Here is a 25,445-nt window from a genome sequence, read left to right as displayed (position 1 = left end):
GTACCACCATGGTCTGGACCATCACCGTGGGCCAACACTGCCCACATGCTGGAAAAAAACGTGTCTAGATGCCACCGATGTGCGGGCATAGCTTCCCCATCCAGGCATGACTGAATACCACCTTTGTTCTGCCACCACCAGTGTCCCAACAGCCCAATGAGCAGACATGTCACCTGTGTGCAAGCATACACCCAGCGATCCAGACACCATCCATGTGCCTGGGCATGCCACCCATGTCCAGGCACAACCCATGTCAGCTGCAGTCTGTGTTCAGATACAATCTGTGTGCAAATACTGCCCGTGTGCTGGCATCACCCATGTGCAGACACCACCTACCTGCCATCACCACACATTCGCAGGTGTCACCCATGTCCCCAGACATGCCACCCATGTGCAGCTACCGTCCGTATCTTCCTGGCATGGCACAGATCAGCACTGCTGGGGCCTGGCCCCAGGACAGGGTCGCAAGAGGCCCTGGCCAAGCTCAAGATGCTCACCACCTTAGGAGGGACCCAACACAGCTCTTTCCAGTAGAACAGTGCCTTTATTTTTTAACATCACCCTGCATTTGACCATTTCATTTTCAGCAAATGGCTACAGGGAGAGGAATTGCTCCATACAAAGAGAACCTGGGTTCATCCTGAAAACCTCAGTAGCCAAACAGTTTCCAGTTATAGCAGTGGTTTTTCTGTAAGTTTGGGGGGAAATAGTTCTTTTCCAAATGAGTAAAAAGTATATAGAAGTGTGCGTTCTGTTTATGTCATTTTTTTCTCCCTTGCTATCAACTCGTAATTGAAGAATTGAATTGTACTTGCTAATCTCATCTTAATCAGTCATTTATGTATATTAGAAATTGCAGCACAACACAAACACCTTTTGATAGGAACAGGACTAATTTGCCACCTGTACTTTGATTTCAAGCCCCAGATATGTTGATTGGTAGGGAAAATCAACCACTTGAAAATAAGACCAAAGGACACACCAAGGCCCAGGAGAACCAGGTCAGAGTTCAAACCGACTGTGTATGTGTTTAGATTTTAACTTGTTGTATTTGGTGATCAGATCCAGCTTACTGTGCCCAAGAGTCATTCTTTTCTCAGCCCCGTATGCGCTGCTCTTTTCCGTCAACATGTCCTCAGTAAGTTTATCATAGGAAGGAACTGCAGGCTTTTTTGTGCGTTTGAGCTGGTTGTATGGTAATAACAGGTCCAATTTTCCTTGTCCAAGATTCTGTCTTTTTTCTGTCCCATAAAAGTTATCATTTTCTACTGTTGGTTCCCTGGAGGTAGCAGCAGCTTCCTTCTGCTTTATGCCTGTCCCAGTGCAATTGGCACCCTCTGAAGGGAACTGTGGTGTCTGCTCCTGTGTCACTGGGGAGCAGTGGCCGCTGTTTGTTTTGTCATCCCCTTGATAATTAGGTTTGTTGGAGCTGAGGACAGGGGATGGCTCCGGCTGCAAAAATGTCCTTGCTGTCACGAGATTTGATTTATGATACAAGGTGGACTTATTTGAAGGACTGTTAGGTGAGTCTGGTGGTTCCCCTTGCTGCACAGGGCAAGTGGACTTCAGAGATGTGTCTTCCTTCCCCTTCTTATCACCAGAATCAGGGCTCACATCATGCTTCTCCTGGTGAGCACTGCAGCTGGGGTTTTTCATAAAGGGAGACATTTTTATGCTTCTGATGCTTACATTGGAGAGGCTGCTGGAGGCACTCAGGGTTTCAGCATCGTTCTGGATGGGCTTCAAAAAGGATTCAGTACCTTTTGAGGTGTTCTGACACACGGGATCCAACACAGAGAAGCTGGTCACTGCTTTGGACTCCGCATACAAGTACCGAAATTCCTTGTCAAATTCTGCAACTATTTGACCACGGAAGTGGGTCACCAGGCTGGTGTGGACTTGGCTGCAAAGCCAGGTGAAACTACAAAAAAGGAAGAAAAAAAATCACGTGTAACTTTTGTTCACAGAGTACTGAGACAGCTGGCATTGATTTTTACACGAGTGATTTATCACTACCCAATTTATGTTATTAAATTAACGCTTCCTCTGAAGTATGTAAATTGAGATTACTTGTAGTAATAGCTGTACTCATTACATATTTATTTTTTTAATGGTCATTTAATTTTGGCTCGGTGATATAATGACCTGTATGAAAATACAAACAACAGACAAGAATTACACTGTACAGTCAGTGTAGAAACCATTAATACAGTAACACCAGGTTTTCTTAGCCTTATGAAAAGTGCAGAACAGCAAATGGTTCCCGTGCTAAAAAGCACAGCACTGTGTTTCAGGCCTTTTCTTCTCCAGCTTCTTACTGCCAGCACTCTGCCCACAGACAAGGAAGCATCATTTCCAACTCCCATTCGAGTGTTGGAGAGTACTAGCCTTACATCTGTCAGCAGGTTTGTCAGTCTGCCCAGGGGCACTGCAGCATGCATGGTTTGTCTGAAGACGGAGAAGCTATGGGTCATTGCAAGTGCAAGTGGCTTCCACAGAATATTCCAAACTGGAAGGGACCCACAAAGATCATTGAGTCCAACTTCTGGCTCCACACATGACCACCCAAAAATCAAACCACGTGTCTAAGAGCTTGACCAAACACTTGAACTCAGTATTGAAAGGCTCTTTCTGTCCAACTTGTATGGCAGATCTCCTAGCACAGCATTTGGCCAGTACAGGACACTGCAACATCACCTTTCATAGAGGACATGGAGAGTGTTTTGGGGGGATATCAACACATGCCTGGACTTCTCCTCTCATCCCTTGTATTGGCAGGTCCTGTGTTCTCCATAAGAGCTGCAGCATGGTGGACTCAAGGGCACTACACAGACATGCAGTAGGGTGAGGAATGGAGATTTCAGGCACTATCTTGAGGTGCAGAAGATGTTTCTAGAGCTCCACATGGATACCACAGGACAGGAAGCGCAATGATGTTTTCCATAAGTATTGGTGCGAGATTCCCCAGAATCTTTCTGTATGCACTATGTTTTGGGACCTCATCAACGTTAATGTCACAAGATGGGTATTTGGGAACTCAGAACAGGAAGAGCATCTTTTGGCTTAGTCCTGAGCAGTACACAGTTGTTATGGTTCATAATGTTAGTTTGAAAAAAAGTAGTATAGCTACATTCAGCACACACACTCCCCGAAGAGTATGAAGGTTATTCAAAAATACTATACTGGAGGATGAAAGCAAATGCCTACACTTTACAGGAAGAGGGAAGGGAAGAGAAGGGGAGGGAAGAGGAAAAAGAAAATATCTGGGATGGTTAAATTATAGAAGAGAAGCTATTAAAAGCAGAAAAGGCATCCTTCAAAAAGGTTGGGTCACACACTGCAAAAGCTGTAAGAAATAATACTCATCTCTCTGTGGGGCTAATGCATGGCCCATGTGCAATAGGCATGTTCAGAGAATTCCTTTGGATTGGTGTTTAACTGTGAAGGGGCTTGGAATGATCCCTGCCCTGAACACACCTTTATACAGAATATGAGAGGATTAGTCTCATATTGAAACCTTTGTAGAAGAGATTAGAAAATGTATCATCAAAGCAGAGAGTAACAAATTGGCAGGACCTCTTAACATTAGTTCAAGATTGTCAAAGGAATGCAAGGATGAAGTATCTTAACAACTTGGTGATCAGGTGCTGGAACGTCTGCCCAGGGAGGTGGTGGAGTCACTGTCCCTCACGGTGTTCAAGAAGCACCTGAACAGTTGCTATGAAATATGATTTAGTAGCTTAGTGGGTAGTATTGGTGATAGGAGCATGGTTGGACTAGATGATCTTGTAGGTCCTTTCCAACCTTGTGTTTCTATGATTCTATGAACTAACCGGGATGTATAATCTCTCACTTGAAAGTGTCTTCTTTATCAGAAGGATGGAAGGTTGCTAAGGAGATAGAATTCTTTTTAATGTTCCAGACCAATAAGCCTTGTGACTGCACAGCACTAATTAGCAGAAACTCTTCTAAAGAATACAATTAATGGCCATATAGGTAAATATGATATAATAGGAAAGGTGGCTTTTGCAAAGGAAAGTCATCTCTCACAAAGCTGTACAAGTTCTTTAAAGAAATCTGAGAGCCCAGACAGTGGAGATTTCATGTATCCCATGTCTACATCCGGGGGGGGGGGTGATAATTACCCCAAGGGGGTGATAATTGCCCCAGGGAAGGGGTTAATTACCCCAGGGAGGGGGTTAATTGCCCCAGGTGGGGATAAAACTACCCCATTTGGAGTCGAGTACTCAGCAGTCTATCAGCTCCTGCCTATGTGCTCTGACCACAGGCCATGAGGATGGTTCAGGACAGCCACAGGATGCTCACTCAAACACTTGTGTTCACTTGGACTCCTCAGAACCTCAAGTCTACTTAAGGGGCTGAGCACCCACTTCTCTGGAGGGGCAGGCTTGCATCTCTCTCACTGTGAGCATCATCCCATGAATATGGAGAGGTCCCAGCCAGCTCTCTTGCTGAATAAAGCCTGACATCCCTGTTCATCTAGCCTGAAACTGCTATTGCCAGCAGAGCTGGAAACAGAGCTGGACAAGAGGCCATGTCTGCCCACCTTGTTCTAGCTAGGAGGTTTCATGTCTCATAGTCTCACATGGTCCAGCAAGAATATCACAACAGATATACTCTGGCCTCACCTTAGCAGCAGGCAAACAGCAGGTCTTGCTTAGGTTTTCCTTCCATCTGTGGACCCAGTGGCTTCCACCTTCTGCTTCTGTCTTTTCAAGCACCCTTTGGCCCAGGTTCTGCCTCCCTTGATACACCCAGCTTTCTGCTCTCAACCATATGAACTTGGCTTTCCCCCACAGAGAGCAACCTCAGATCCAGCAATGAGCTCCCCTCGCCTTATGACTGTCCCCACCACTGGTGCCTCCTGTGGCTCTTCCCCCAGTCCAGCTGGGGTGCTGCAATTTCCCATGCTGTCCCAGTGGGACCCTGCCCAGTCCACGTCACAACAGGACCTAGAAGGAGGCATCCAAGTACCCAAGACACGATGTAGCAGCTATGGATTTGTGCTGAGCACAGCTCTCCTCCTAGCCATGATACAGGTTTCCATGGCAAGATGACATGGCCTTGTCAGCCATGGATGTACCACCATGACAGCTTCCCCCCAGCCCTGTGCCAAAAAACACGCTCTTCAGGCTCTGGTGGGATGTGAGCTGAGCTCTAGTGTCTCCATATGAAACAGGAACACTGGGAATATGACAGCCATTGACAATACCTGGCCAGACACTGCCCTGCTGCCCAAAGCCATCCTCCTAGAGACGACTGCATGCCAAGGACACGTGGAGGAAATAGCTAGGGAATGATCATTCCTGGTCTCTTCTGGTATAAAAATGAGGCACTGAATGAAGTTAATGGGTTACATATTCAGTACAGGCAAGAAGAGGCATTTCCCCATGCAACACAATACACAGGCTAGCTCAGGAGCTCTTTGCTGCAGAGCACTGTGGATGGTAAAAGTTCATGTGGGTTCAAAAAACATAGGATTGTCCTTCCATTTTTTCCATAAGGGACTGTTGCATACAGAGATGCCATCTCCAGTTTCCTATCACTCTGGGGCACAAATTGCAGGAGTCTGTGTAAGGCTCTCTGTAGGATAGGCCCTTCCCTTCCCTTCCCTTCCCTTCCCTTCCCTTCCCTTCCCTTCCCTTCCCTTCCCTTCCCTTCCCTTCCCTTCCCTTCCCTTCCCTTCCCTTCCCTTCCCTTCCCTTCCCTTCCCTTCCCTTCCCTTCCCTTCCCTTCCCTTCCCTTCCCTTCCCTTCCCTTCCCTTCCCTTCCCTTCCCTTCCCTTCCCTTCCCTTCCCTTCCCTTCCCTTCCCTTCCCTTCCCTTCCCTTCCCTTCCCTTCCCTTCCCTTCCCTTCCCTTCCCTTCCCGCCTGACGCCCGTGCAGCTGCTCCTTTGGCCAGGAGGTGGAGGTGCAGCACCAGCTCTCAGGCTGGAGTCCTGCGGCCACGCCGGCCTGGCCTGGGCCGAGCAGTGACAGGAGCACCCCCAGGTACTGGGGACTAGGTCTCAGTGTGCCCCTCTGGAAAAGGGGGGGGCGGCAGTTCATGGCTGCATTGTGCAGGTGGCTTGCAGTTCTTCACACTCAGCTCCTCTGCTTCAGCTGTCTCCAGCTGATGACATGCCAGTTTGCAGCAGATTTTTTTCTCCTCAGTAATTTCTGTTACTCATTTTTATTGTTTTATTGCTTGACTCTGGCTGTCAGGGCATTCTGATCTTTCTGCATTCCAAAGCAAACCTTTGTGTATCATTTTACTCGTTAAATGCAGATATTACACAGAATGCAGTACTAGACTGTTAATTTCATGTTACATTTTCTTTCTAATATCTGAGGAGATAATCTGATTTTATTGTAGTAAGCTCTTTAAGCTTGCTTCCAGTGCATTTGTAGTAATTTCCATTCCTCTTTTTTCATCTTCTTTTTCATTACAAACAGTGCAATGCATTCAGTTAATTTGGGCATGCCATCTCAGTTATCACTTATTTCTTACTCATCCTTACAGCATTATGCCTTGTCTCTTCCTTCTGGATTCAGTTTTTATTTTTATACACCTGAGAATTCCTCCTCTTTGTTGTGCTCTGCAAAGTGTTATATAACTTATTGTTTGGCAGTGCTCACTTTATTCCTATATATTTCATCCAGGGGTTTCTTGGCTGATACAGTGGTCTTTCCTTTCCCTGTATGTTCACTTCCTGCTTCATTATGATTTCTTTCTTAAGGTAACTGTACATTGGGTTAGATCTGGAACTCCCTCTTAGAAGCTCCTTTTTGTTGCGTGGGGCATGGACACCTGAAAGTATGTGGTTTCTTCTGAAGAAATCCAAAGCTTTCTTCAGCTTCCCTCCCTCCCTCCCCCCAGTTTTACCTGTCCTTTCCCAAACACTTTTGTACTTAGTTTCTTCCTTTGTGCTGAAGCCAGATGTAGAGTGTTTGTGACCATCTCTTAGCTTTCTCCCCTCATTTTTCAGTTTCATTTGTCAAGTCAGCTTCAACACCAAAAACTGAGTTCCTTTCAGTACAATGCAGCAAACAATGAGCTCCTTCCTTTCTATGTCAGTGGCAGGATGTATATCCGTACTTTGACTGCCTCCCTTTTTGAGCTGAGTTGCTCTAAGGCAACTCAGACACACAAAAAATGCCTTTCAGGCTGGCAATAACACACCTTTTTTTCTGCTCCTAGTCTGGCAAACATTTACTCAAGTTTTCCAATTCAAGATCCTGTTTAGCTCTAGTCCCATTTGCCCTTAGGCTCCTCTCTCATCTGCATTAGTAAATGTCTTCATATCCTTCCCTCTGTTATTTTAATATGCTCAAGGAAACATATTAATTCTTCTGGTGCTCAGAATAATACTAAGTAACTAGATTTTCTAAACTAAAGAAACAGATAGATGTTGTGGAATACCTGAGCTGAAATGATGGCTAACACAGGAGGCATCTCAGACACTTACTGGGTAGAAGAAAATCAAGGAACAATTGCAAGGGCAGAAACTATACAGAAAGAATAAATAAGGGATATGTTGCTGGGACAATAGCACAACATGTTAAAGAAAAATAAGTCAATGTAAATGATATATCATCAAATGAAATATATTCCTGTTGGATTAAAATTCCAATCCCAAATATGGAAACCATAATACCAGGACTTGCCTGTGAACTTTCTGAGCAGAGTGCTGATGGTAAATATGGCATGCTAAGGGGCTATGAAGGCAGAAAGCAGAGGAATAAAGAGACACTCAGTTATATCCATGTTGAATAGGGGCCATGACTAGGAAAGTTGCAGAAAAGGCATTTTGCACACTATAAATGACTGCTTTGGGGAAGAAACTAACCAGAAAACCAAAAAAAGGAGAAATAACATTTCAGTTCAGAAAGTTCCTTTGGAAAGGCCAGTCGGCAAAAAATAACGATGATGCACAAGTATCAAATATTCCTTCAGGAGCAAAATAATCCACAACAGTAACATTCAATTTATAAGAGAAAGTGAGGGATGCTATTAAAAAGAAATTCAAAAGAGTAACTGAAAAGGTTAAATACTTGAGGCAGCACAGATTGTTTGAAGATGCTATATTAGAGGCTCAGAGCAAACATACCTAACAAAATAAAGACATTTAAAAACATCCCAAAAGTCACCATAGTTAAAAGGCACAGTAAAGGAAAATATTAAAATAAAGAGCCTTCAAAAAGTGGAAGTCAGCAATTTTCCAATTATTAACCAATGATTACCCTATAATTTAAAATTGAACATGGTAGCAGAGGAATGGAAATTAGTGAATGTGAACCTTTTAAAGAGCTCCTGGAAAATACAAACCAGCCACTCTTATTTCCATACTGAACAAACTGGTAGAAGCAAATAGAGAGTAAAATGATTAGATGCATAAAGAACTTTACTCATAATGCTGAAGACTCAGCATATTTTTGTGGAAGGAAGCCATGCCTCAAAAGCCTGTTGCAGTTCTTTGAAGGAGGCAGCAAGCACACAGATGCATACAAACTGCTTGATGTAAGATGCTTGGATTTACAAAGAGATTTTGACAGAGTCTTTCACCAAGGACTCAGCCTAAGTGATGAGTATAAAAGAAAGTCTTCCCAAAGAGTAACAGTTGATTATAGATGGGGAAAAATGCTAGCAATAGTTTTAATTTACCCACTGGAATCCCACAGATTTTGTGCTGAGATATGTGCAGTTCAACACATTCAGAAAAGTTCTGAAAAGTAGTGGAAAAAAGTCATGACAGGGCTCATAGGAAACAAAATTGTCCTGAGTGGTCAAAGAAAAACTGGATAATAAGAAACTATGAGAGTATTTTATGGTACGGGGTGAATAAGTGACAAAATGATAGACAAAATCCAGCATCAATAAATGCAAACTGTTGTAAAAATCCTGATGATCTCTGAATATTTACTAGTTCTTAGATATTAACACTTAGGAAGGAGGTCAGAGTTCCCTTGAACAATTCAAAACAAGAATAATTTCAGTATTTAGCACTAGTCAAAAGAGCAAACAGCAGACTAGGAACTGCCAGAATGGAGACAAAGGAAAAGACAGAAGTCACGCTTACACCACTACATGTATGCTGAAGGATATAGTGAGTGGGGATATGTTGACCACTTCGTGCAGTTCTAATTAATTCATCTCATGAGAGATAGACATTATGGCTAAAGGTCTGGAAGTTCTGCATGAGAAATGACTGAACAACTGAGGATACTTCAGTTGAGAAGAGCTTGTATTTGATTGGACTAGATGATCTTTCAAGGTGCCTTCCAATCCCTAATATTCTGTGATTCTGAGAAGAGATGATTCACATGAGGGATTATAATGGAGGAGGATGAAATCATGGAAGCAGTCAAGAAAATAAATAGGAAACTGTGATTTACTGTTCCCAGGTTATGGAAATTTGGGGGCATCAAATATAATTGTACAGCAGCAGGCTTAATGTAAATAAATTGGATCACTTCTTCACACAAATCATAAATTAAACTGCATAACCCATTGCCAGAAGGTATCGTGGAAGCCAAAGACAGAACAACCAAGGTGGGAAAAATTCTCCTATGGGAAACCAAACGCAAAGAAACACACAACATACAACCCCAGAGGTCCTGAAACCTCTGATTCTTACACACAAGGCTGCTGAACTATGTAAGAATGCTCTTACCCACTTCTCTGTATCACCCCAAGATACAGGCATATATGGATCTTTGGCTTTACTCGGTAATTATACTCTTCTTTTGAATCTAGCTTTCCCAACTGCAGGGAGACTAACCTAAATATCTGCTATACTACATATAGTACCAGGCTGCAGTATACCTGACTTTCTCCTGTGGAAATTTTTCTGTTCACTGTTAAACAAATTCCACAGAGAGAAACTGGTTCCTGTAGTCCAGAACATCACATGGATAGTGGGACAGCAGAGAACCAGATACGAGGCCCCTATTCAACTGAATTATTATCTTCCAGAACTTGAGAAATTACAGCTACGGATATCTAGAGAGAGCAAGCATATCACAGACCCAAATCCCTGCTCCAAAACAGCAGAGGGAAGAATTGACACAGAGAATTGAATGTGTGTTTCGAGCAGTAACCTGACTCAGGGCTATTCCTGACCCTCTGATCTGAACGTGATGGTGATCATACAATGTTAAGTGAGATTACAAAAACTGCAAAATTAGGAGAGGTAGTAATAGTGAAAGAATTCTTCATCCAGTCATATACAGAGAAGGTTAGTGCTTCACTGGAATAAGCAGTGGAGAAAAACTTTTTGGAAGCAATAAATTATTACTTTCCAGAATTAACTAGTCTAAATTTTTTGACCCACAAGAAAAGGTGCTATTCAGGATGTGGTCTGGAATGATGCATGAGACTCAGTTCAAGAGGCAGCAGTGGAAGAGCCATTTTGTAATAATGCTCACAACCCAATTTTAACCCTGTAGTGGGAGAGAGCATCTAAATAAATGTGGCACATGGATATTCAATGTCAGGAAAGGTAAATATTTAAACTGTCCAATGTGCAATAGCAGAAAAAATCAATCAATCAATCAATGCTAGTCACTGTCAGCAAGGCTACAAAGCAGAAAGCATCATTTTGACAGTCTGTAACACCTTGGTGCCCTGCCTTGGGGGCTGCATACAGTTGAGGTGTCTGCATCTCAAGAAGGGCATAGTGATGTTTGAGAGGATGCAGAGAAAGACTACTAAAATTACCAAGAGATTGTGCATCTGCCTTAAGAGGAGAGACTGAAAAGGCCAAAGTGTTCGATTTGGACAGGAAAAGGGGTGGGGAAGGGGCTAAGATGAAGGCTTGGAAAGCTGTGAACACAGTGACTTCGCTGAAGGTAGGACATAAATTCTACCTATGTACAGCACTAGAACTAGGGGTACTCATGAAATTAGTACGAGATTGGTTTAAAATAGACAATGAGTTTGGACACATTCATGTACAGTACATTCAAAACTGATAGGGAAGGGAAGAAGTAGAGAAGTACTCTCTTAACATCCCTAATTGTTTGTTCTGTGGGAGGACAAGGGAAATGCCCTACAGATAGCAGTTTGGGCTGCTCTCCCTAAAAAGCATCTTCTACTACTGGAGACAAAATCTAGGCTAGGTGGAGCATCATCTGATCTGGTAGGGCATTTTTTACATTTTCAAGAATTTCAGTGATACTTGTAGACAGATGTGTCCAGGAAGCATCAGTGTTGGCAGGCAGGCAGTTAATGCTATCTGAATGTTGAACAGCAAAGTAAAGGCAAGAGGATGGGGTGGAAGGTAAACCACTAAATTGAAAAAGGATGTTTATAAGGGTGAAATGAAGAGGAACAGCAGTGCATCTTTATTGTGCAGAAAAGAAACTTGGAGTTACTCAGTTATTTGGAAACGCGTGTTTTTGCAGTGTCACCAATCTTTGTATTGGTAGTCACTGTTTTTTCTCACCTGTATGTACCAGCTAGAACTTGGTCGCAATCTATCAGGATAAACTTCTCCAGAACCTGGCCTGCAAATTTCTTGCCTGCTTTGCTGTAATATGTGTCTCCACTCAGACATCTTATGCGCATGTTCTGAAACCAAAGAAAGTAGAGATGGTAAGGGGATGTGTGTTGGACAAAACTGAAATATTTCCCTATGCATCAATGATTAGACAGTCTCAAGCAGAAGCTCTGGTTCTAGAGGTAGAATGCAGCAAGGCATAGCACTATTTTCTCTATTTTCTGACTTCTACATATGAAGTATTTTGGAATAATGCCTGTTTATATAGAATAAAAATTCCAGCAAATATTAAAAAGCTGCACTCAGGTACAAATGCTGTTTCAAAAAAAAAAAAAAAAAAAGAATTCTATGATCCTACAGATCATCTCTGAAGTATGCAAGACTATAGAGTTTCTTCCAGGTTATTGCTAATATTTTTAATCAAATTAAATATGCTCTTCTGTTTTTATACAGTGACAGGCTTCCTAAAGCCAAAGTATTGCTCAATATAAAAGACTTACAGAACAGTATGCCTACATTTTAAGAACGACCTTTTACCAGTATTTTTTCAAATGGTATTAAGTTTCTGCTGCTGTACTCAGGTGAAACCAACCTGATCCTCACCTCTTTTAAAGACTGCAAAGAACTTCTCTGATCCAACTTCAGCCTGTAGAACTGATTGCCCTGTTCAAAATAGGAAACAAGGCTCCCAGTGTCCAACAGGAGTCTCTTTCATAAGGTGAAATTTTTGCCCATAATAAAAGTTATTTGCACCTCAGCTGGGGCAAGCAGAAGAGGAGAACAGTCACTGGAAACAGTTACTGGGCTGGTCTATATAATACAGTGCCAACAAAACATCTCAAGCGTAAAGAAAGATTTCCAAGGCTGCACCTACAGGGGCCTGCCAGATCATCCCTTCTGCCCTTCCATGCCAGCTCGTGGCCACCTGTAGTGGCCTTGGCACACCAGGAGCTGTCACAAACTGTCCCCACCTGCATTTGAACAGGTCAATTCCTTCATGGGCAGCTCATCCCTGCTTGGCATCAGTACCCCAAAAGGTGAAGACCCGTGGCAGCAGAGGTAGGTATGGGTGGCACAAATTGATGGGGCTGTTTTGCCCCTCCACAGAGGTGGGTACCATTCTCCACCATGCTGTGGATTTCAGTCTGGCCAAACACGGCAGTTTTTAACAGCCACTGCCAGGATGAAACAAAAGACACAAATAGTTTTCATTTGCCTGCAGACATTCTTCGCAGGTCACAGATTCGTGTCCTTTCCCTGTTGCTCCCCAGGAGCTGCTCACGAAAACAGCTGTGCTCCCTTCTCCTTCCCTCTTCCCTGGCAGGATGACCATGAATGGGCTCATGGGGCTGCCTGTACGCAGCCAGGGACTGGCTTGCCCAGTGTCTGGCCTCACGTGTAGCTCACAGCACAGAAGTTGTGCCTCGGGGATGAGGAGCTAGAGGCAACCACCCTGCGGGAGGCCCAGCTCAGCACTGCTCCTGCCAGCCTTCCTCTTCCATCAGAGCCCCTGGAGGCAGGAGGTTGGCTTCACAGAAACATCTTCTGGGGAGCTCAGTGCAGCAGGTCAGGAAAGTCTTGACTCATACATCATAGTGAGGAAGTCTCACCACCCATGCAATGTCCACCATTGCCTTCAGGGCTCCTCTACGCAGGTGTCCATCTAACCCAACACTATCTCTTGCTGCAGGCCATGGCATCTCTGGCAATCATTTATGACACTTTCCCCTAATATCGCTGAAGCCTCTGTTTTCTGCTAAGGGAAATTCTTGAGCCTCTTGTGGCTTGTCTCAGTGGGCACCCCACCTGGCCCTATTCTCTTCTCATATTTGTTGAGTCTTCTCTTGAGCTCATGGAAAATTTTAGCAGGGACAGAGCTGAAGTTTCATAGTCTTTGTACTTTGCACTTGGCTCTCATTCATTATCTTGCAACCCAGAACATGTTCTGATTTGTCACCCATTAGAAGGGATGAAATCTTTCCCCATGAAGACAGTTAAGCATTAGAACAAGTTAACTGGGAAGATTGTGCTGTCTCCATGCCTGGAAATTTTCAAGACCAGACCTCCCAGGTGACTCTGCTTTGAGCAGGAGGTTGAACCTAATGACTTCCTGAGGTTTCTTCCAACATGGATTATTCCATGATACTATGAAAAGCCACAACGAATTGCTGAAATAGAGAAAGATACACTGGATGCTTGGGGAGGTGTTCACCTAATCCTGTTGCCATTCAACACAGGTATTTTTTTCTTCCAATGCTAAAATTCTAGTAATAGTAATTCTCAATGGAAAGAGCCCACCCTTCCCCTGTGGAAGTTAAAACCACTCCAAGTAAGGGTTATCGTGTAGATTTATTTTCATAGCATATCTTTACTCCCTCTCTCCTTTCCAAGGCTGGGTGAGTTTCTGATACCTATCTCATTTTTTCCATCTTCTTCTTCTTCATGACAATCCAGGCCCTGAATTGTCCAGGCAAGATGAGAATACTGCACTCTTGAAGGAAAGCCAGGACAATGTGTATCATTCTCACTCAGCTTAGTAGTCTTAAGTTTAATAGAAGGTCATTTGAAAAAAAAAAGTCCAAAAATCTTCTGCTGTGGCCACTGGGAATTCCTGATGAACTACTGCAGGATTTGTTGATGCTCAGCAGTAAGATATGACACAATTAAGCTCACAGAATGTTCTCAGAAGTAAGAAGCTACAGGAGAAATTGTCCCATAATCCTCATTAAACTCCATATCATCACCAATTTTTTACAAATGGAGATTTACCATCATATCCAGTCTCAACTCAGAACCAGGAATAAAATATGTACATTCATTGAAGTGACTATCAATCATGTATGTTAATGTACTGCTTAAGATGCAGAAGCCTAAGAGGGACTTGACATTGAAACCTGAGGATGAGTCACTGAATGGGTGAGGCAAGTGTTAATTAGCCATTAAAGCACAAGACATCACATCAGGTCTAACAAAGAGACATAGACATTTCCATGGATGTAAACCAATGTTAATATTAAAAACAATGGCCATACTTTTGGATAAGAAGCAAACAAAATACATTTTGGAGAGGTTGAATTTATCTGGATCCACTAGGTGACTTCAGTGATGCTGTTAAATGTTTATGAAACCAAACACACATGAAGCATATTTTCTCTAACACTTGCCATCTCAACAGGCAGGATGAAATGGGGTTGGCTTGTGATTAGCAAGAAAGGACAGTGCATCACCAACATGAGGAGAAAAGGATGCATGTCTAAATTAATCTTTGTGTAGACAGATTAAACTTTATCAGAAATTCAGACATTTGCAACTGTATCTATTCTGAATGCTGTAAAATATTATTTTTGCATTTTCCCTATATGAGGGGAAAATTTATGAAATGGATGGCTGGAAGTCTATCAGCTTCATGATTCTAGGGAAGGCACACAATGCAGAGCATAGCCCCTAGGTGTTGGCCTTGCAGAACTAACAAATGATATCAAAAATCATCCTCCATTGGTAGGTGTTAACCAGAAAGGTTATATGAGGGACAGCATGCCACTGGGGTAAATTTCTGAGTCTGGGAGTTCCCAAGAGAGCTTGTCTCACTGTCACATTAATTTTCAGTGTTTGCCTTGCTCGGGGTACCTCACAGCATTGATGATGGACACCCCAATGAGTGGGGAATCAGGCTCTTCACAAATCCTTCATGAACCCAGGTGCCAAACTGATTCACAAGCACAGAAGCAAATCCTACATTCACCAGTGCAGCAAAGCTTCCAGTAATGCATTGCATCTTACTGGCTTGACTTCACACCTCTTGAGTGTAAATCTGAAATGAGGACCACAAGTCATCAAGACATGGGACTAGAAGGGCTTTTCCACTCTAACCCCCATGTTTCCATAAAGATTTCAATTTACCAGACCTCAGTCCCTTAGCCTGGGGCAATGGGAAAACAGGTCCTAGAGATCAGTCGAAGAGAACAGAACAAAGAGTTCATGTGTTTTATCAATTCCAAGACTCAGTTGTTACATTCAAAGTGTGATTAAAAACTTACTGGAAAGCTGTCCTGAGTAAGAGACATTTTATTGCACATTTCCACAAAATGTTTCAAGTATTCTTCATCCAGGATCAGGTAAACAGGGACATGCCGTCTGCTTGAGGCCTCCAGTAGGTCACACAGTATTTCCATGTCTGTAAACAGATCCATCACAATTGCTATCACCTAGCCAGGAGAAGGGGGTGGGGGGACGGGAGAGAGGAGGGAAAAAAAAAAAAAAAAAAAAAAAAAGACGAGTATTGAAACTTCATGCCCAAGTGAATTGTACTTCAAACCATGAATTAAGTAGTCAAACTTCCAGACTTACAGAGTGTCAATGGCCATAAGTGGAGATAGCTTCTGGACCTTTGTGTTTAATAGTCCTTACCCCACCATGGCAGATAAAATCACTCTTAATGACTCTGAAGACATTCCCTGTCCTGCTACCTCCTGCCTCATCCATCTGTCATTCACAGAAAGAAATAGCTGAAAGGGTAATGTGTGTGCAGAAGCTCTCAATGTCATTGGTGCAACAATTACATATTGCCTTAAGCAAATGCGTCAGAAACATAGCATACAAACAGGAAGAACTGAGACTGACCAAAATCACGACTCAATTTAAAGAGTGATTCCATAGATGACTAGCATATTAATCTCAAGAAGTATAATTTCTTCATGAAGTACACACTGACAGGTAAGGGAGAAGGTATGTTGCTCAAGTATGTACATGTCCTTGATCACATCCTATGGGCAACTAGACAGAATCATAGAATAAAGAACCCTTCTGCTTCCCTGCTGGTGCCAGTCCTGCTAACACAGCCCAGGATGTAGTCAGCTTTCTTCGGCACAAGGCAAGGCACATTGTTGACCTCTTCCCAGGACCCCAGAGCTTTCTTCCAGAAAGCTGCTTTCTAGGCTGTTGTCCCCAGTGCGTCCTGCTGTATGCAGTTATTCCCTCTTACATGCAGGACTGTGCATTTGTCTTTCTTTTCTGGGGTTTCCATCAGCCAAATTCTCTAGACTGCTAGCATCCCTCTGAACAGAAACCCCACCTTCCAGCACATTAACTGCTCTTATTTTGGTATTGCTTGCAAGCCTCCTCAGGTTGCACTCTATCCCATCATTCAGATCATTAATAAAGAGGTTAAGCAGTACTGGCTCCAGTACTGACCCCCTCGGGCCATTAGCTAGGCTTTGGACCACCTGAGTGCAGTGATAAAACCAATTTTTTTTCACCTATCTTGTGGTCCAACTATCCAAACCACGTCTCACCAGTTTGGCTATAAGTAGACTATGAGACACCATGTCAAAGTCTTTGCTAAAGTTAAGGTACCCAGTGTCCACTGCTCCTCCCCCATCTACATGGCCTATCATTGACTCACAGAAGGGAATCAGGTTGGACAGGCACACTATGGCTTTCATATTCATATTTTATTCTTCATTTACCTGGATTTACTTTCCAGGAGGACTTGCTCCACACTTTTTTCCTAGGGAGTAGGGTGAGGCTAACAGACCTGTAATTCCCTGGACTTTCCTTCTTGCACTTTTTGAAGATGGATGTGATGTTTGCCCTTTTCCATTCATGAAACTTCCCCCAAATGCAATAACATTTCAGACGTGTTCAGAGAGTGGCCTTAATGATGACATCAACAGGCTGAAAGAATCTGTCTCATAAATAATGTGGAAAAAAACATACACATCATTATACCAGGGATTGCCCTCACTGGGTCAGAAAGATCAAGTGGATAGTCTTTTTACAGGCAATTGGCAGTTGCCCAGATCTCAGGCTTTTGTGACAAAGATGAATTATTAACTGTCCAGTCATTTTTTGGCAAAGAAACATAGCAGGGCAGATATTGTCTATGAAGACCTTGGAATGCACTACTGATTTGTTTTCATAGAAAATGAAAAATTTCTATTTCAACACAGAGAAAACTGACCAATTGGAGAGCTCTTCTGAATTTGACTTTCTGATAAGCAAATAGATATTTTAAAGCATGTTAGTAAGAGTCACCATAAAGAGACAGTTGAGAATTCTAAGGGTAGAAAGAAGGTATAACACTAAAATTAAACAAACAAACAGAACAGATTTTTTAAAAAGATCTGCAAGGGATGTGGTTTTAAAATTGAAAATAAAAAAAAAAAAAAAAAAGAGAGAGAGAGAGAGAGAGAATAAAGAATACAATGGCAACCCATCCAATGGATGAATGCATTCTTGAAAAAAGTAGAAGGAAACCACAGAAAGTAGAAGGTACATCTTTACAAGAACCTAGTACAAGTGAGTTATCCCAGAACTAGAAAATTCATATTACAGTATGACCTGCAACAAGGACAATGGATCAAGGGAAATCAACCATAAGTAGACTAAAATGTAACTGGAAAAGCTGTTCCACTCTTCCTCAGAGTGACGTTGCCTGCAGACACCATCAAGAAGGCTATTATTTGGATCAGGAGGGGACTGCTGGGATCCATCCATTGGCCATCACTATAGGGTGATATCTTGGAGACAAAAGGATAGCACTTGCTGAGCTGAATGATTAGCACCAGGCCTGATGCACTTCACCCAAGAGTGCTTGCAGAGCTATCTCATGACTTAGACCAGTAACAGTTAACACTGAGAACGCAGGGAAGTTGACATCACACTGAAGAAAGTAAAGTAGCGAAAGATATACAGACAGGCCAGCTTCATTTCAAAAGCTGAAAAAATACTGGAATTAGTGATCAATAACTTTAGTTTTGGTCCTTACCATACCTTAGCATTAAATAAGATAACTGTTACTTGTAAGTTGCATGCTTAAGGAGAATCTTGAGTTTCTCCACCTACTAGAGAATCAGAGAATGGCTGAGGTTGGAAGGGACCTCTGAAGATCATCTATTCCAACCACCCTGCCAGGCAGGATCACCTACAGCACATTGCACAGGATGGCATCCAGGCGAGGTTTGATTATCTCCAGAGAAGGAGACTCCACAACCTCTCTGGACAACCTGTCCCAGTGCTCCGTCACCCTCACAGTAAAGAAGTGCCCCCTCATACTCAGCCGGAACCTCCTGTGCTTTGGTTTGTGCCCATTACCTCTCGTTCTATCACTGGGCACAATTGAAAAGAGACTGGCTCCATGCTCTCAACACCCTCCCCTCAGATATTTATACACATTGATGAGGTCTCCCCTCAGTCTTCTCTTTTCCAGACTAAATAGGCCCTGTTCTCTCAGCCTGTCCTTGCACAACAGGTGTTCCAGTCCTCTGATCATAAGGATGCCCAAATATATACATCCCAAAAGCTCTGAGGTTTGGAGTGACTCTCCCATGGCCTTCTTTTCCCTGCTACTCAATGTTTGTGCCCTGCACTACACTTTGCACACAAAATCCACAACATAGCATATTTCTGATGCTAATCATACACCCTGGGAGAGTGGGAAGCCTGTTTCCAAACACTTCTTCTGCCCCTGTTAGAGCATGGCCATGAATACAATTCTCAATAGCCCAAACCACCCTATGGAGCAGACCATATAGGCTGAGCGTCTCTCTGCTGCTTCTGCTCAGCTGCTCCTCTTTAAATAAAGAGTTATACGCAGAAGACAGCAGTGAAGCTGACTTTCATGTGTGCAGTGGTTCAAACTTTAAAACAGGAGCAGGCTGAATCATGTTCACAGCTTAGACAAAGAAAAGAGTTGAGGAGCTCTATTGCTGTCCTTGGATGTGAGGACATGCCCATGTCTCTGCCTTATAGACTCATAGAATGGTCAAGGTTGGAAGGAACCTCTGAGGATTGTTTAGTCCAACCTCCCTACTTAAGCAGGGTCAAGTAAAGATGGTTGTCCAGGACTGTATCCAGTTGGGTTTTGAGTTTCTTGTACTGTGAAGCCCAGAACAGGCAAACTGTTCCAGATCGTCTGCCACCCAGTAGCTCTCCTGTGTGTTTTCATGACCAAACGGCCTCTTTCCAAGCCCACACTCATGGTTCAGGTGCTGGTTGGAGGCAGCTGCCGTAGACAGAACAGGGCCTTGCTGGCCTCCCCATGCCCTCATGCCCAGTACTTTGTCAGGCTTGTTCCTCTCAGCCCTGCTGTGTCCTTACAAGCCATTGGACCGTCTGCACCAGGACCACAGCAGAGGTGGGCAGCAATGCCAAAAGGTTGCTATCTGAGTTCTTGGGGATTTAACACTTTTGTGGATGGACAAGGTTTCTGGCTCTATCTGAATTGTCCCCAAAGACCATCTTGGTGACATACCTCACAATGGCTTTGGTCATCTCTGTCTTGCAGGAGACCTCAGGCCCAGCCCACCACAGAAGGATTTGGGGGAGTACCTTCCTGGAGGGTGTGATCCCAGGCATCCACATGGGACACAAGACAACTGTCAGAAAATGACAGGTGCTTTCAACAAGCTCCTCAACACGCACTAAAAAACATTCCTACTGCCCAGGCCAAAATTATGTCTCCTCCACCCTCTCGCCCTGGCAGATATGGGCTTCAGAGCCTGACTCCAAAAAGTACTTTTCATGGCCTTTGTTGCTAATGTCTTTTAGAAGCCTTATGATGTTCTGGCAAACTATTCTCCCTTCCTGAAATCCCATCATCCAGCAGAGTCAGTCCTGAGAGCATCCTGAAGTTAGCAAGAAGCATTTTCAACTTTCCAAATCAAAATTACTGCTGGGTTGTCAGCATTAGGTACTACTGAGACCTACGCAAAAGAGCAGGACTTCACCCTGTCTTTCCACAGTAGCCTTCAGCCAAAGACCAAGGGTTACAAGACCAGGCAATTTAGCCAAATGACTTTCATAGGCCACTCATTCTTTAACGAGGAAGAACCAGGAAAAAAATCTATAGCCCAAACCTTGTGTAGAGCCCCAGGCAAGTCCCTCTGAGCCACACTTGCTTCTTGATAGCCCAGCTCATCTCAGACATAGTTCCTGGGGCAGGCTTCTCTCTGGAGACAATCTAAACATGCCTTGAAAAGTCAATATGATGGAGTCAAGAGAGACTGATGCTCCTTTGGCTCCAGACCCTCCAAGCTCAGGGGCACCACATGCGCCTGAAGGGCACAGAAGGCCACACCAGTTTGCATTTCCCTACCAGTGCTCACAGGCTTTGGGGTTGTTGACTGCCCCAAACCAGTACAGCCAGTCTATAGTACTCACTGTAAGAGGGATATAGCTGAGCAGGTGCTATTACAGCTTTGTATGGCAGCATGGGGACACCGTGGCACCGAGTGCTCTGGGCTGGGGTGCAGCCAGCTGCCAAGCAGATCTGCATCTCCTGGCAGCGTTGTGGCAGGGCTCTGATGTAGCTGTGGGAGCAGGCACCCCAGGCAGTGGGACATCAGCTTGTGCAAGCTGGGTGGAGCCCCATGTGATCGTCAGACTCATGTTTTCTGACGTGGGTCTTCACTTGGCATCAGGAGGTAGAATGGGTGCTGGCTCTGTTCATGGCCTCCTCACATGCAGTCCCTTCACTGGAGGGATTTGGGTAGAGTTGTTCCTGGTGGCGCTGGTGTGCACCCACAGCTGATGTCAGGGGAGAAAGCTGGCAGCCCCTCACACACTGTGCATTGCAGTTGGGAGAGGGGAGGTTGTGCCCTACTACAGCCTCATGCAGTGGAGGAACAGGTACCTGCGGAGGGGCTGCTTGTACCAAGTGTGGGTGCCACAGGACAACTGTAAGGGCCACTCAGATTGATGTATCCTCCTGATAAACAAAACAGGCAGCTTAAATAATAACATCAGTTAAAACCCAAAGACAAGATATCTTGGGGGATGAAGACACTGGAAGTCTTCCCTTTGAAACATCCTAAGAATGTATTGTCACAAAAGTGAGGTCCAAACCCTCAAAGATAATTTCCAGCAGCTCTCTGCAGCAGTGGAACTTAGGTACCTAAAACCCATCTCCAATTCACGCTCCTGACAACTCATATCTCAAGTTTAAAAACATTTAAGTCACTCTGGGGTAATAATGGACCCTGCGTGTCCAGGGCCCAGCTCCTTGGCCTCAGTGGTTGTTAGCTGCGAAGCTGGAGCTGGCTCAGAACCTCCTTGTTCCTCACCAAGACACCGTAAAGACACAGCTGTCCTAAAGGCTCTAGAAAAGTCACACCTTGCCATTGTAGGGTTAAAGCAAGATGTTTCTGGATCTGCTTCTGGAAACTCACAATTCAACAATTACTGCAGTCATCACTTTGGGAATTACAGCATTTAACAGCACCCCACTGGGGTTGCCATCTGTCTGGTTTCTAACCAGCACAGCTGGTTTTACTGGTATTTGCCAATAGCAGTGTGGTTTTGGTTATTACTATAGTGTTGCCATTTGCAGCAATACATTGCTTCTCTGGGGGACCACCAAGGACCCTTCTACCATCACTTGCAAATGCAAACACACAGCCAGTGTCAGAGCTGTACAAGAGGGGCAAAAGAAGAAGTATGGACCCTACCCCTACAGTTGGATAGCTTGGAGCTCATCCAACAAAAGTATAATTATAATAGTATTATCAAGTGAAGGCTAAGGTGTGGCTGCACTGCAACTTCTTATGTCTGCAAAGGGAAAAGCTCAAATCTGAAAATACATCTTCAAAGACAGCTGGTTAAATACAGTAAAGTAGAAAAACAAACCACACCAGGAAAAGGTACCAATAAAACAAATGCCTATTTTGATAATTTGTCAGTACAAATATGCTGTTGCAAAATATGTCAGCTGATGTTGTTCACTATGACTGTACAGGAGAAAACAGCAAACAACATTTCAACACATGCATTCCGGTCTATAGGACCAATGAAAAGCATTCAGAGATCTCAGCATCTTTCCTACATCTCACTGGCACTGTTTCCCTCTTTTATGTTACCTGTAAGCACGTAGGAGAACAAACACTCTGAAGGAGGAATATGAGAAGAATTTATGTCTAGTGGAGAAAATATTTGCTAACTATTGCAAAATAGGAAGCTGCTCTCTGTGCAGTTGCTACTGGCTCTTCAGGCAAAAGATGTTTCTTACCTTTGGTTGCCCTTTTGGTATTAGAAAACATACAAATAACATCCTTTTGGATGGTTTGAAGGGCAAAATGACTAGTTTGCAGAGCAAAATGACTCAGTAACGACTTAAAGATGTGTAACTGGGGTTGTGGATGAGCTGGAACTGCTGTCAATCACAGAGTTAATCATGGGAAGCACTGGCCAGAGCTCCTAACACAGAAGCCAGTAAAACACCAGTAGGGAACCAATAAGATGATTGAAAACTCATTATCACATTTCACACGAAAGTCAAAAACACTATGAGAAAATCCCCAGTTTGAAAATAAAGGGCTGAAGATCATCAGTGCTTTTTCAAGCCAAGCAAAAATAAAAAGCTCAAAAAGTACTCAGAGCACAATAAAGCACCTGATATCCAAGCAGCCTCTCTGCAGCAACAAGGAAGTTCCTCTGAACCGAAAAAGCAGCAGGATATTTTTCACATGGTTTAAAGGATCAAAATGTCATCAGAGATCCGGAGCGTGCTAAGAAACAAGGGGACATTTCTCGGTAGTCATTTACTTTGTGCATTCAGCCATGACTGTCTTAATCCCCACTGCTGGAGTGTCACAGGATTTATCAGATCATTTAAAATGTTATAAACTGGCTGCCTGCAAAGACAAACAAAGCTTTTTGTTTGTTACTTCCTGGAAAAAACTTCCCATATTTGCCTAAAAAGCCCCATAGAAATTCAGGTATTAAGCAACAGCTGCTTACGACTGAGCCAAAATGGCCTACTATTGGATAAAAATTGAAGACGTTCATTTTCTTCATGTCATGCCTAAATTTCAATTATATGTGGTTGTTCAACAATGTTACAAAGCTACACAGCAATTTGAGCTGCTGCATGGCCCCAGTTTCATCTACTGAGGACAACATAACTATGTTTGCTCAGTTCTGTGGGTGGTGGTATAAGACAGCACTTTCCTTCAGTCTGCCTGGAAATGACTCGTGTTCTTGACAAAGCTAAAGTCCAATTCTACCAATTCTCTAGTTCCTACTTTATGTACTAGGCAGTGATGGATTTAAGGAGTGACTATTGAGTTAAATATAAAATGACTAGAGCAATAAGAGAAACTGCCTACGAGCTGACCGATTAAAAGAGAAATATTTGCACTGAAAGTTAACTCAATATCACTACACTACTGGAACGAAATTGTATGAAAAAAAAAAAAGGATGTGAAGGATGTGGAAAAATTGAAAAGAACAACGAAGAGGACAAAGCTAATAAAAGCTAAAAATGTGTCTGCGTTGCTCGTTTAGTACACAGTATAATGGCAAAGTAAAAAGAAGCAACAAGTGAGAAGCATAGGTCAGTGAGTATATCCAAGCCAGGATTATGCTTCATATACCAGTATGGTAGTTGTCCAGTTATGATTACATCCACGGGCTGGCAATCACCACTCAGCAGAGGCTGTGTGATGGGGCAAAGAGAGCTAATCTTACTCATCCTCAGAGAGACACAGACATCAAGTCTAGAAGACACAATGATGTATTCTGAACTATTTCAAACCACAGGCAGGGATTTTCAGTCCCACAAGTTTACTCAGGTCCTGTTCTCCCACAGCAACTCACCAGTGCCATCCTCTTGCTCTGCCTGACATGGTATCCAGGGGTCAAGGCCAGCCCTGGCCATGTAGACTCCCTGGTGCAGGGCAGAAGGGCCAGCAGGTGCATGACTGCTGCTTGAGGACAGCGAAGCTTTAACACTGTACACCCTGCCACTTGCTCCAGGCTTTGGTACCATGCTCTGCATACCCACAAATACAGACATGAATGCCTTAAAGCATATTGCCTGGATGACATGAAATCTGAGGTGGAAAGAAATTACAGGAAAGGAAAGAATCAGAACAGTTACAGATGTGCTAGAGAAAGAGCAACCACATCATGCCAGACATCTAGACAGCAGCACCAGCTTGGAGCATGTGCTGTACAGCTGTAGGACCAGCCACCAGGACTTGGGGGCTGGAGCAGAAGACCCCACTGGAGGGACACAGTTCTATACATACCGTCCGTGCCCGGCTGATCAGAGACCGGAACAAATCCTTAATGCTGTTAGCTTTGTTTCTTTGGAAAATCACAGTGGCTTGAGTCTGGCCAGACACTGTGAGGAGTGGGATTCCTGGCCACCCCAGCTCCAGCTCAGGAGGGTGCACATCAGACATGAGTGGGAAGTAGGTGCCAGATGTTAGTTCGGAGCAGAGGGAGGACCTGTCTCCAGTATCTGCATCACCGGGGTCACCCTCTTTGTCTTTGATTGTGTCGAGTTCTGGATAGCTTAGGTTTCTCTGGTGGCTCATATATTCCATGTCCAGGGTGGAAAGGAAAGGCAGCTCCCGTTCCTCAGTGATGGCACTCAGGTAGCCACGTTCCCCCTGCTCAAGAAAGGCGTCAACGGCAAGCCTGGCTGTTTCACTGTGCTGGAGCACCAGGGGGGTGGGCTCCCTCCACCACGGCTTCTTCAGCTGCTCCAGGCGGTTCCTTAGTGGCCCAGACATCCCTTGCTGGCTCCCATAGCTGCGGTGGAACTGGGGTCTCACCTCTACTGCCAGGTAGTTGAACATGACCAGAGCTATTGTTGCTAAGAAGAGCCTCTCCAGCCGTGTCAGTCCTCCGGCTGATTCCAGGTATTTTCTGTCCCTTTCCTGCACTCCTGTGTTCCTCCCAACAGGTTCCTTCAGGACTCAGCATGAGCTCCACTCCTCTGGTTGGAAGTGAATCACGAGGTACAGCCTCCCACCCTATGGGAGGAGCAGGCTCTCAGCTCCCTCTCGCAGCTCCGCCAACTGCACACTTGATAACTGGGACTTAGAGTATCCCTTTTGCAAGGGGAGGAAGATCATCTCTTCAAGCTGCTCCTTCCCTTTCCCTGTAACTGATTCATGCACTGCCCTCCCTTTCTCTCCTGACAGGTCCCCACCCTTGGCCA

The 25,445-nt window shown here is 44.0% G+C and overlaps 1 protein-coding gene across 1 annotated transcript; it reads right to left on the bottom strand.

The window, feature by feature from the left end:
• Positions 1–524: 524 nt before the first annotated feature.
• FAM83C (family with sequence similarity 83 member C) lies at positions 525–25,207 on the bottom strand (the record flags this gene model as incomplete). The annotated part of the gene is given in 5 exon segments (XM_084537779.1): positions 525–1,921; positions 11,447–11,571; positions 15,538–15,705; positions 24,526–25,152; positions 25,154–25,207. Coding segments are annotated over 5 exon segments (1,893 nt in total). The 3' UTR covers positions 525–1,002.
• Positions 25,208–25,445: the final 238 nt, after the last annotated feature.

Source organism: Aythya ferina (assembly GCF_964211825.1).
Source record: "Aythya ferina genome assembly, chromosome: 16".
Classification (NCBI taxonomy): Eukaryota; Metazoa; Chordata; class Aves; order Anseriformes; family Anatidae; genus Aythya; species Aythya ferina.
The sequence above is the reverse complement of the archived record's forward strand: the minus strand, read 5'-3'. Positions and strand labels throughout refer to the sequence as shown.